At 32.0% G+C, this 12,928-nt stretch overlaps 1 protein-coding gene across 1 annotated transcript in view; it reads right to left on the reverse strand.

Annotated features, from left to right (window-relative positions):
* LOC114331342 (hydrocephalus-inducing protein-like) overlaps nt 1–12,928 on the reverse strand; it is a 691,883-nt gene that overhangs the window by 142,116 nt on the left and 536,839 nt on the right. Inside the window, exon 61 of the mRNA XM_050647266.1 lies at nt 10,236–10,652. Coding sequence (XP_050503223.1) covers nt 10,236–10,652 — 417 coding nt within the window. The remainder of the gene's footprint in view (nt 1–10,235; nt 10,653–12,928) is intronic.

Here is a 12,928-nt window from a genome sequence, read left to right on the forward strand (position 1 = left end):
CCACCCCCAGGGCAAAAGCACATATCGGCACAATATCACTTTTTTTCTTTGACCTGTTAGCTATGTGTATGCCAAATTTCATATCAATCCAAGCGGTTCTTTAAAATTTAGAGATTTTGCAATATTTTACCGTTAAAGAACGGACTACTATGAGGCGCAAGATCGGCTCACTGCTTAAAGGTTCACGCGCTAACTTCTCGATGCAAATTATAATTTCTATGTATACACACGTTATCTTTATTGTTCATTTTTGAAGATCCTAATAAAATTTTATCATATAATTCTTATAATTAAATCATCATACTGTACCTCGTATCACCTTTCATTCTATTTACATTGTCTTCTATTTTTTACACTAAATGAGAAAAAAACATTAAAAACTAATATTTCAGAAGCATAACTAAAAAGTAAGTTGATATTATTTATTAATACTATTTTTACAAACTTTTTTTTCATGCATCTGCAAATCTGCATAGAGGTATACAGGGAATATCAGCTTTTTTACATCTGCATAAGTCCTTAGCGAAATTTTAACAGTTACATGGTGGTACAAGTCTGTTCTTGTAGGCAGTAAAACTAAAACTTTTTGAGGCTTCAGAGTCTAATTATCTAATATGATATCCATATAAAGTGGATCTAGTTCTTTTGCAGCATCATCAAGGCCCGTAAATTGTGTGTATGCCACCACATCATAAATGCTCGTTTTATATGCAACGATGATGCTGCAAAAGAACTCGATCCATTTTTATATAGATATCACATATTGGCTCATTTTCATGCGTAGAAGCCGAGTTACGATCGATAAAGCGTCGAAGAATACATACTTACTTGACTGTGAGCCAATCTTGCGCCTCATAGCGCGCCATTAAAATATCGACATCTTAGCCAAAAATAAACTTACGAACATTTTCGTAAGCTCAAGTTGTTCCTTTTGAGTTGTTTTATCATTATTGTTAATTAAAGTATAAATGTTTATTGCTCAAGTTTGCTTGAAACCTTTATAAACAAATTAATGTACAATTTTTTTAAGAAAATTATAACTTCAAACGGGTATAACTTTAAAACAAATGAAGATCAAATAATTTAATAAACTTTGTTTGGAAGCCTCTTAATAAAGCTTTAAAAGGACACCTTATAAGGCTCATTTGCATGCGTAGAAGCCGAGTTACGATCGGTAAAGCTTCGAAAAATACTTATTTTGCAATTTGCAATTTGCATTGTGCACTAATTTTACAATATCTTGAGTTCTAATTGTCGGATTTAAGTTTAGTAAACGGTTGTTTCCTCGTTTTTTATTAGGGAACAAATTTTATTTGAAACATTTTTTTATCTCTTTTACTTTATGAGCCAGAGCCTTATAAACAATTTATAAACAATTAAATTGTTTATAACAATTTTTTGACCACTCGGATCGAAATTCCCCCTCGAAATTCGTAATCAGCAGCCCAAAATCCATAAGAAACCGTTGAGTTTGTCCATCAGAAATGAAAATGACACGGTGACCTCTATTTGGCGCCTAGACTACATCAGATATAAAATTTTATGAATATTATACGAGGTATGTCAAAAAGCTTGAATTTCACTCAAGAGTAAATTTTCACAATATTGAAAATTGCTATTATGAAAAGTTATTTGGAATTAAAAACTATATTCAAATATGCAATTACATCCTTCTAATTAAAATTTTTTTTTGAAAAATTATGGATAACTAACATTATTTTCAGTAATTTTAATTCTAATACCTCTTTTATTATTAATTTTACGAAAAAAAATTCTTAATAAAAAGTTCTGCATGGTCTGAAACCTAAAATGCAACCATCTTATGTCAAATTTTATCTATTTTATACAAGGTATGTCAAGAAATATGAATTTGGCTCAAGAGTAAAATTTTTTCACAATATCGAAAATTGTTATTTTGAAAAGTTATTAAGAATTAAATCATGTTTCAGTATGTAATTACATCCTGCTTATTGAAATATTTTAAACTATAGAGGTACTTTACTTTTGATCTAAATTTATCTTTTTTGACACACCTCGTATTGACATAAGATGGTTGTATTTTAGGTTTTAGAGTATAGTCCTGTCGCCAGGGGGGTACAACAGCCTCCTTAATTCAGATGGACTTACCCAAGTTTTTTTTATATATTTTGACCCGCAGAATACGAATTTTTTGGGTAACAGTTTATCCGGATGTCGATAAGATTGTTATAGACAAAGAACTTGAGGAATTACATAACAGCGATTTCTCGCAAAACAAAACATCTTTTTGTATTTTTTGGGTAATTTTAAGCAAAAAATATTCCTACAAGTTTTTTCGTAGAATGCATAGTTTTCGAGATAACCGCGGTTGAACTTTCAAAAAATCGAAAAATTGTAATTTTTGAACCCGAATAACTTTTGATTAAAAAATAAAGTAGCAATTCTGCTTACCGCATTTGAAAGTTTAAGTCAAATTATATCGGTTTTGATTATTTGCATTGCTAGAAATTTATTATTTTATTATTAAACAAAGCTATAAACACCTAGTATGTGAGTGATGTTTTCAATGATTTCTCATTTAAAATCGAACGAGTAGGTAGAGTAGCTACGAGTGCAAGCGAGGCAATTTCTACGTAGCATGCGTTAAAACGCATGTATTAGGCACGGGAAACACTATGTGCTTGTAGATTAGTTTAACAATAAAAAAATTAATTTTTAGCAATGAAAATAATCAAGTCCGATATAATTTGACTTAAACTTTCAAATGCGGTAAGCAGAATTTACTTTATTTTTTAATCAAAAGTTATTCGGGTTCAAAAATTGCAATTTTTCGATTTTTTTAAAGTTCAACCGCGGTTATCTCGAAAACTATGCATTCTACGAAAAAACTTGTAGGAATATTTTTTGCTTAAAATGACCCAAAAAATACAAAAAGATGTTTTGTTTTGCGAGAAATTGCTGTTATGTAATTCCTCAAGTTCTTTGTCTATAACAATCTTATCGACATCCGGATCAACTGTTACCCAAAAAATTCGTATTCTACGGGTCAAAATATATAAAAAAACTTGGGTAAGTCCATCTGAATTAAGGAGGCCGTTGTACCCCCCCTGGCGAGAGGACTAGTATTTTAAACCATGTAAAACTTTTTATTACGAATCACTTTTTTCGTAAAATTAATAATAAAAGAGATATTAGAATTAAAATTACTGAAAATAATGTTAGTTATCCATAATTTTTCAATAAAAATTTTTTTTCTCAATTAGAAGGATGTAATTGCACATTAGAATATAGTTTTTAATTCCAAACAACTTTTCATAATAGCAATTTTCAATATTGTGAAAAATAAAGCTACGTTACTCTTGACTGAAATTCAAACTTTTTGACATACCTCGTATAATATTCATAAAATTATATATCTGATGGTTGAATCTTAGGTTTTGGACCATGAAGAGCTTTTTATAAAGAATAACTTTTTTTCGTAAAATTAATAATAAAAAAGTTTTCCATATGGATACAACTTACAGGGACATACTGTATATCATACTAGTGATGTCATTCATCTGGGCGTGATACCGTGGTTGATGATTTTTTTAAATGAGAATAGGGGTCGTGTGATAACTCATTTAAAAGGCTGTTCAATTCTCTATTCATTAATATAAACATTAACATAATTATTTGTACAGAGTGCCCAAATTTTTTTTTTTAATTAAATTAATTGAGACAAAAAAAGAATGTATAGTATTTTTACCACAAAAGCGATGTTTATTATAAACATGGCAATAATGAAAAGTCACATTCTAATGTGTTGACAGTTCTCTTACGTAAAAAATTTTGACTTACGTAATATCGCTTTTGTAGTAAAAATACTATATGTAGTTTATTTAATGCAAAATACATTTTGCTGCTGTTATAAAACAGAAAAAATATTAATTTGAAAAATGAACATTACTTTTCGCTTAAATTAAATCTTCAAACTGCTATGAGGCAGGTGGGTGGCAGTTTTAATATTAGCTGTAATATTGAATTTAAACGAAAAACAATATTTATTTATCAAATAAACATTTTTTGCCGTTTTCAGACAGTGACATGTATTTCGAATTAAATAAATTATATATAATCTTCTTTTTGTCTCAATTAATTTAATACAAAAAAATTTGTTTTGGACACCCTCTATAAATAATTATATTTATGTTTATATTTTTGTATAGATCATTGAATAAACTTTGGAATGAGCTATCACATGACCCCTATTCTCATTTTAAAAAATCATCGATTACGTCATCACGCCCAGATGGATGACGTCACTAGTATGATATATATGCCAAACAATTTTAATTTAAAAATAAAAATCGACCTGGTGCGGGAGAAAATGAATTTATTCCAACTCAAACGTCCGCACTGTATAATATGGAGCAGATAAAAGTGATAAATTAATTAAAACCCAGCAAAATACTTCAAACAAACGAAGCAACCCCAAACAAAACAAAAGTAAGGGAGGCCGTGAAACAAGCAGTTACATTAAAATGGAAATGGGCTGGACACGCTGGAACGTCTCGAAAATAGTAGATGAAGCAAAGAAGTTGGAAACTGGCGACCGTACGAAATGAAGAGACCAAAAGAAAAACATCAAATGCGCTGGAGCGACGACATCAACAGGACAGAGTCGCAGGACCAATGTGGAAGCGCCTCACACACCACAGAGATGAATGGCGAGAAATAGGAGAGGCCTTTATTCGACAATTCGAATACAAAAAAAAAGGATATAAAAAATACTTGAACGTTAAAAAACAGCTCATCCCTGAAAATATCTTATAAAACAGTCATCAGACCAATAATGATATATGTTTATGGCAGAAACAAGACCTGCACAGAGAGGAAAAAATATTGTTCGAAACAGCGGAGATGAAAACCCTTCAAAAAATCGATGGTAAGACACTATGGGACAGAGCTAGAAGTACAGATATACGATGGAGATATAAGATGGAGAATATTAATAACTGGGTAAGAAACAGAAGAGTAGAACTGAATGATCACGTAAGGCGAATGACAACAAATATCGTAGTAAGGACGGCGAGAGACGGTTCCGCAATAGAAGGTACGTACCAAATAAGGCCCACCTAACAGTTATTAATTTTTTATGTAATATACATAGGAGACAGGATGTCGGGAAAAAGTGTGTAACATGCTTCAGTTCTAGTAATATAAAAATAAAATAAATATTTCGTAATTAGTATTATCATAATCAAATAAATTATTAACCTTTGTAGTAGGACCTTGTTAGGAACCCATCTTCCAAATAAGACCCACAACTGGTCCCTAGTATGGCCCACCCCAAAAATTTAATGCATAAAGCATGTTAATGACAATGAAACAAGTTTTACCAAATATTTAATGAACATTAATATAATTAATAAATGATACAATATCACTTCTCACAACATGGACATACAAAATTCGGCACTTTGTCTTTGGATATCAACCTTACACATTCCTCATGAACATACTTTTTGCATTTTTTGCAGAGTCTCATGTCAGCTGTTCTGTCTTCACAGCATAAATGACAAAACCAGTTAACAGTTTTTGATGCTTTACTGCAGCTTGGACCAGAAGCGTCGATTTCATTACTAGATTTCTCCAATTGTTTCTGTTTCGCCAGAATTAGTTTCCCTTTCCCAACTGAAACCTCCTTAGAGGCATTATTTACTTTGGTATTCTGCTGGTCTGGTTTTGTCTTTCAGCGAATAGTTCCTTAGATACTACTTGCGCCTGACAGTTTAGTGCCTTTCGTCTAGGGGTTTGTAGTTTCTTGCTCAGCTCTGGAGTTGTCAAAATTTCTTGGAAGGAACAGTTGAGTTCGTCAGGGTTGTCGCTATCATCATCATCATCGCCATTAAGACTGACGTCAGTTGAACTATCCCTCACAGAAAATGACTCACTTTCCGAACTCCTTTGTTCGGAATCTGTTGGAATATCTGACGCTTCAGCAGTTTTGGGACCTGTTGGTATGTTCTCTTCTGGATCAGGACGCTATGAAGGATGGGAAGGAGCGAATGCACAGTCAGGAATAGATTCTGGATCAAAAGAATAAATCCCAGTAGCTCGGAATCCAGACATGACATTAACTGGGAATGCTGCTTTTGGCCATACCTTGCTAAAGATTTTTCCAAATACTCGTCTACTAATTGTTCTGTTTTATTCCCCTTTATTTGTTGACCAATGCAATTGGACTTCTTCATCCCAATACGACTCGAATGGTTTAAAAACTGACTTGTTCATAGGTTGTAGCTCGTGAGTCGTATTGCTAGGTAAGCAGTACAGTCTAATACTGTGACCTTCAGCAACGTCACAAATATCTGGATCTAGATGTAACGATGCTCCATCAAAAACCAGAACAACTTCTCCTGCAAGCTTGTATTTGGCAAAATGATTCAGCCACTTGATAAAGGTCATTGCAGTCATTTAGCCCTTATCTGTCATTTCCACCGCTGTTCCAGGTGGCAAATAATCTTCCCATTCTGGCTTGCGTCGCTTTCCTTTGAAAATGATCATTGGAGGAATGACCTGCCCAATTGCATTTCCACTTGACACGATGGATACATTTTTCCCGTGTTCAGGAGCAAAAAAATGTAGCCGTTTTTCGCCTTTCTTTGCCAAAACTTGAAGAGACTTATGGAGAGACAGGCGATAGCCCTTTTCATCCATATTATAGATGAGCTGTGGTTTGTCAAATGCCTCTAATTCGGTCATGATATTTTTTAATTTCTGGAAATGATCGTCGACAATAAACTTACTTAGTTTTGCAGCTCTTCCTGGATTCATATGTTGCTCCTTCCTTCTGGCAAACTCTAGGTTCCTCAGTAGAAATAACTTGAGCCATTTGCGCCCAGCCAAACCTTTTGTTTCATTGAAGGGATTCTGTAAATTATTTTTTTTTCGCAGAACTCAAATACACAGCGTCGGAGTACTTACTGTAACTGGATACCCAACTTCAGCAAGCCGAAAAATTCTTTGAGAAAGTTCTCCTTCTTGAGTTTTCTCCAAGCAAGGTTTCGGTCCTATCCTCTTGGTTGCTACACCGCTACTTACGTGGTTGCGTAACGTACACCTAGGGATACCGTAAGTTTTGGATGCAGTTCTTACTGACATCCCTTTATTAACAGCTCCCATCGCTTTTTTTTAATCATCCGCACTCCAGGTAGCACGTTTTTTCTTTGAATTCATCTAAAAATAAACAAATTAAATTAAACAATACGCTCACACTCCTGAATTGTATGCTTACATTTATATTTATAGTCTTTGAAAAATTATTTCGACATACAAATAAATTGTCGGATCAACAAAACAAAAAACTTAACTTCCATATTAGATTATATAAAAATGTGTTTTAATATTGCTTATTCAATTTATTTTTTATATTAGTCTACTTGTATTATTGTATGATTTTTCTTATCTGTTTTTTTCTTATATAATTATTATTCTCTATATTTAAAACTTTAAGTGATCCCTTGTAGCACAATAAATATTATTTTTTCATACCACTTGGCTTTTGCCGAAATGTGTTATCAATTAACTCTTCGTAATTTCCAAACTGTACTCAATGGTACACAAAAACAGGAGCGTGCCGAATAAGGCCCACCCGGGCCTTGTTTAGAGAGCCATGGATGGGCCTTACTAGGAGCTACCGGCTTAATAGTAGTTGAAACTCTGAAGTTGTTAATAACTTTGTAAATATACGCTGTTTTAGAAAAATAAAACTACCATATTAAAAAACACAGTTTTCTGTTTACGAATACAAATTTACAATTACAGTCGAACCCGCTTATTAGAATACCGGTTATAGGAATATCCTGTTATAAGGAATAGAACGTTGAGGTCCCGAAACGGTTTTACTAACCACTAATAATCGTTTACTAGATTATCCCGGTTAAAGGAATACTCTTGCTTGGCACGAAGGCTATTCCAATAAACGGGTTCGACTGTACAAAATTAATTATAACAAGATGGATGTAAGCAGATATAACATACCTTACAAATAAGAAGACAGCTCTGCTTCCTCGGTTGCGGCAACAAAAATAAACATAAAATGACTAACACACAAATGGCTGCCAAAGTAGTTGTTGTCTCGTCCACTAGATGCCAGTACCTAACTGGTTTCAAGATAATTTAGTACTTTTTCAAATTATTTAGGCGAAAACATGAGGGTGGGCCTTATTAGGAACCGGAACTTATTTGATACATGTACCGGGTGTCCCAATAAGAATGGCTCTCGGCCATATCTCAGGAACCGTTTATAGTAGAGCTTTGAAATAAAACATTTTATAACAAAGTTGCCTCAGGAAAAGCCTGGAAATTATTTTCATAATTGTGGGACCACCGCTAGAGGGCGTAATTGAATATCAAAAATTAAAAAATCTAAATTTTACAAAATTTTCCTAATGAAGGGGCACTGGAAATCCAATCGTCGTATTCTTCATAAAATTCTACGCATATTTGATTTGACAAGTTTAGGTCTACCTTTGGAAATAAGAGGTGGGGGTGAGTGGGAACCTTGTTATGAAAAACTGGCTGTGAGTCCGGTTCTGCTTAATCAAATTTTGCAAACTTGGTCTTGTTGAAGACAGATTTTTTCGTCAATGTAAAAGTTATGATTTCGAACCAACTTACTGAGTAATATGCCAGCTAGAAAGCGTTATTTAACTTTTTTCAGAAATCTAGTGTTCCTTGGAAAATATTAAATACAAACATGCATTTTTAATACCATATTACAAAATTAGACAAAATTAGCAACAGAATAGCGAAAACCGCATGTTAATACCTTTTTTCTATCTCGAGATATCTTACAAAACGTGTAAATTTAAAAACATAACTGTTACTGTCACCGGTAAACGAAATTCATTAAAAGTAGTGTGCTATGGAAACAACAAAGAAACATTTTCCAGCTGTCAACGTATATTAGGTCTTTTCAACGCTTCTCATTTGTTTCGAGCCTCGTTCATATCTCGTATATTAATATTATACACGGATTATACGGCATATGACAGAGGCTCGAAACAAATGAGAAGCGTTGAAAAGCCCTATTACAAAGAAATAAAAACAACTATTTAGTGATGACATAAACATTCAAATTTTTGCCCATCATTTTCGTTGCAAACATTTACTCTTTCAAGAGTAGATTGAACAGCAGTCTCAATTTCTGCTCTCGATATGCTTTGAATGGCGTTTAGTATTCTCTGGATAATGTATTCTAGAGTAGTGTATGATGGGCAACAATTTGAATATTTAGGTCGTCACTAAGTAGTTCTTTTTGTTCTGTGTTATATTTAATTTTAATAGTATTGTTTCTCTTTATACCGTTGTTTTAATTAATTATATTTTTATACGTTGACATCTGGAAAATGTTATTTTGTTTTTTTCCACAGCACACTACTTTTCATTAACTTAGTTTACCGGTGATAGTAACAGTTATGTATAAAATTTACACGTTTCTCGAGATATCTTGAGATAGAAAAAAGATATCGACATGCGGTTTTCGCTATTATATTGCTAATTTAATCTAATTTTATAAAGTATGATTAGAAATGCATACTTGTATTTAATATTTTCCAAAGAAAACTAGATTTCTGAAAAAAATTAAATAACGCCTCCCAGCTGGCTTATTACTTATTAGGATGGTTCAAAATTATCACGCTTACATTGAAGAAAAAGATCTGTCTTCAACAAGACCCAGTTTTCAAAATTTGATTTAGCAGAACTGGACTTACAGCCATTTTTTCATAACAAGGTTCCCACTCACCCCCACCTCTTATTTTCAAAGGTAGAGTTAAAATTGTTAAATCAAATATGCGCAGAATTTGATGAAGAATACAATAATCGGATTTCCAGTGCCCCTTCATTAGGAAAATTTTGTAAAATTTAGATTTTTTTATTTTTGATATTCAATTACGCCCTCTAGCGGTGGACCCACAATTATGAAAATAATTTCCAGGCTTTTCCTGAGGTAACTTTTGTTATAAAATTTTTTATTTCAAAGCTCTACTATAAACGGTTCCTGAGATATGGCCGAGAGCCATTCTTATTGGGACACCCGGTACCTCAGGGGGAAGACCACGAAAACGATGGAACCACAACCTACTGGAGGTATATTGAAAAAACAGACACAGTCATGTCTATACAAAAAGAAAAAGAAGAAGAAGAAGCAGAAGAGTATTTAGTTATAAAATATTACGCTGTATAATGATAAAATCATAAGATCATACTCTCTCTCCGTAGGTGGTGGTACATCAGGTACTACAATTTCGGGTCTCATGAGTTCCACTGGACCGACATCGATTGCTGGTAAATCTTCATCCGATAATATAATCTTGGCCTCAACTTGACATGGTGTTTTGTTGATAACGAACATGCTATACGTGCTAGTTTCTCCCAGTTTTGTTTTTCCTATATCGATAAACGCATCTTGTGGTTTTAATAGTTGCATGTTCACTTTCACCCCATAGCCCGTAATCTTAATCACTCTTCTCATACACTTTAAACTAATTGGCACTTTAAATTCGTGTAAACCTTCTGACCTTGGGTGAAAGTATATTGGGATTTTCTTCACGCAATTAGGTGCGATTTTGATTTGTTTAAAGTCTACTGTTAGATTCTCGTTTTCTGGGAAAAGATTTTCTAATCTAAAAATAAATACTTATGTGAATAATGAATAGAAATATGTATTTATTTAAATAGAAACTATCTTTCAGTAAAGTCGTCCCAGGAACGCAACTCATAAATATTGGCAATATCATTTTAAAGTCTTCTACTTTAAAATGTATCATATGTATCTGAATTGCCGATATAAATGAGTCAAATTAAATAAATTATTAGAAGAATTTTTTTACTAAGCAACAACATTTTTGTTTATATTAATAATATTTTGTATTTTGACAACGGCACCCGATTTGGGCGTCGAAACGTTAATAAAAATCATTTTTTAATAATATTGTGGCTTATTTCCCATTCTAAATAGTTAAAATTGTAAAAATGCCACAAGAAAATAGCTTCAGAACAACAAATAGAAATGTGGTTAAACAAATACAATTAAACAGTTTGAAAATGTTTAAATTCTCTGTTACCGGACATATTGAGTTAAAAATGGTCAAAATGACAGAAAGCCGAGAAAATGCAATTTTTGGAGTGCATTGTGATTTGAACTCGCTGATTCACTTTTTGCTGGATGCGCCGAGGCGACTCCACCACCATATCTTAAAAAAATTATCTAGGCTCTCCTAGTTAACCTTCCATGACCAACCTTTTTTTGTTACACGGATGACCAACGGGGATCAAAAATGACCCCAAGTAAAAAATGAGAATTGACAAAAAATTAGGATGTTTTAAGAAATAAAATAATGTATTCGTAATTTTAATGTTAGTACCTATTGTGTCAATAAATGGTAAATAAACATAAGTTAAAACATATCTTTATTACAACTGAACAAAAACAGGAATAATCATTCTGAACATAAAACTAAATAAATTTTAAAATATACACTAATTTATGGCGCCACAAGTTTAACAAACATTTTTTTTCAATATTTGTATGTTTCTTACAAATAATTCCACATAATAGACGGTATTTACTTAATATAAAATTGGAACATAGAAGGCCAAGGCCAATTGGCCTTCTATAATATTTGGCCTTTTGTAATATTTTTATTACAAAATATGAGGGTATGTAGAATGATAGTAAAGCCAAATAAAAAAATAATGAGTTTAAAATTGAAAATATTTCTGAATTTATTAAATAAAACATAGATTGGGGTCAAAATTTACCCCCTTGTTCATCCGAGGGTTAATAGATTTCAATTTTTCAAAGTGCGTTGAAAGTGTGTTTCCCTAGTTTGTAGACTTCAGAATAGATCAAATCAATGTTTTTTTATAGGTTATGTGTAAATTGAAGTAACTGTGCCCTTTAGAACATTTAAAAATGGGATAAACACTCTCAAACCCCCTAAAAAAACAGTTTTTTTTTTAATTCTTGAAGGTGGCGAATCTGATAAAAAAATCTTAAAGAAATTAGAAATATATTGTTTGATAAAATATGCAAGATAAAAAAATTACACCTGTAGCCATCCTCAAAAAGTTATACGTTTTTTTCCAAAAAAAAAACAAAAAAAGAATGTGTGTGTACTTTCTACGCACGTAAGAAGTTATACTTCTATTATATGATTCCAACGAAATTAATATGTACTTTAAACAGTTTATTTATATTTTATTTAAATATTAAATTAATTTTGATACTTACTACTTTCCAAAAATTTTTATTAATACAATACCAAAAACTAAAAAAAATAAAAGAATAAATACACAAAAACACATTGAAAAATGCCACAAAGAAATGATTTCAGAACAATAATTGTTGGCAAAAATTTTAAATAAATACGCATTTTCTAAAAAAAATTATATAACAAAAAACAAAACAAAAAAAAAATAAAAAATAAAAACTTGCATTGGGATTCGAACCCGCATTTATTCGGGTGCTTAGGATTTAAATTCGAAGCGTCTACTCATTTAGCCACTTACACGTACCTGTCATGTGCGAAGATAGGCCAACTGAACGTTTTACTGTTTGACAGTTCTATATTTAATCAAGTTAGTTTGATTTTTGTGGAATTAAAATATTAAAATACAACAAAACATAGAGTAAGAAAACAATATATTAGATGAAGATTGGTAGAAATTTTGTTAGTGTTCAATTTATGTAAATCAAAGCATTACCTACTAGATAGGTACATACATTTTCCAAATAGGTAAGTACCTATGTAATTTTTTATTAAAATACTGAAACATTTACAATAATTACGTACCTGTTAATTAAAGTCACTACAATTATAAACTTGCTTTTTTCTCTGTCCTCACAACAATAAAAACTAATATACACAACTTTGTTTACCCATAACCGACATATTGG

This window comes from Diabrotica virgifera, chromosome 3 (assembly GCF_917563875.1).
Source record: "Diabrotica virgifera virgifera chromosome 3, PGI_DIABVI_V3a".
Taxonomy (NCBI): domain Eukaryota; kingdom Metazoa; phylum Arthropoda; class Insecta; order Coleoptera; family Chrysomelidae; genus Diabrotica; species Diabrotica virgifera.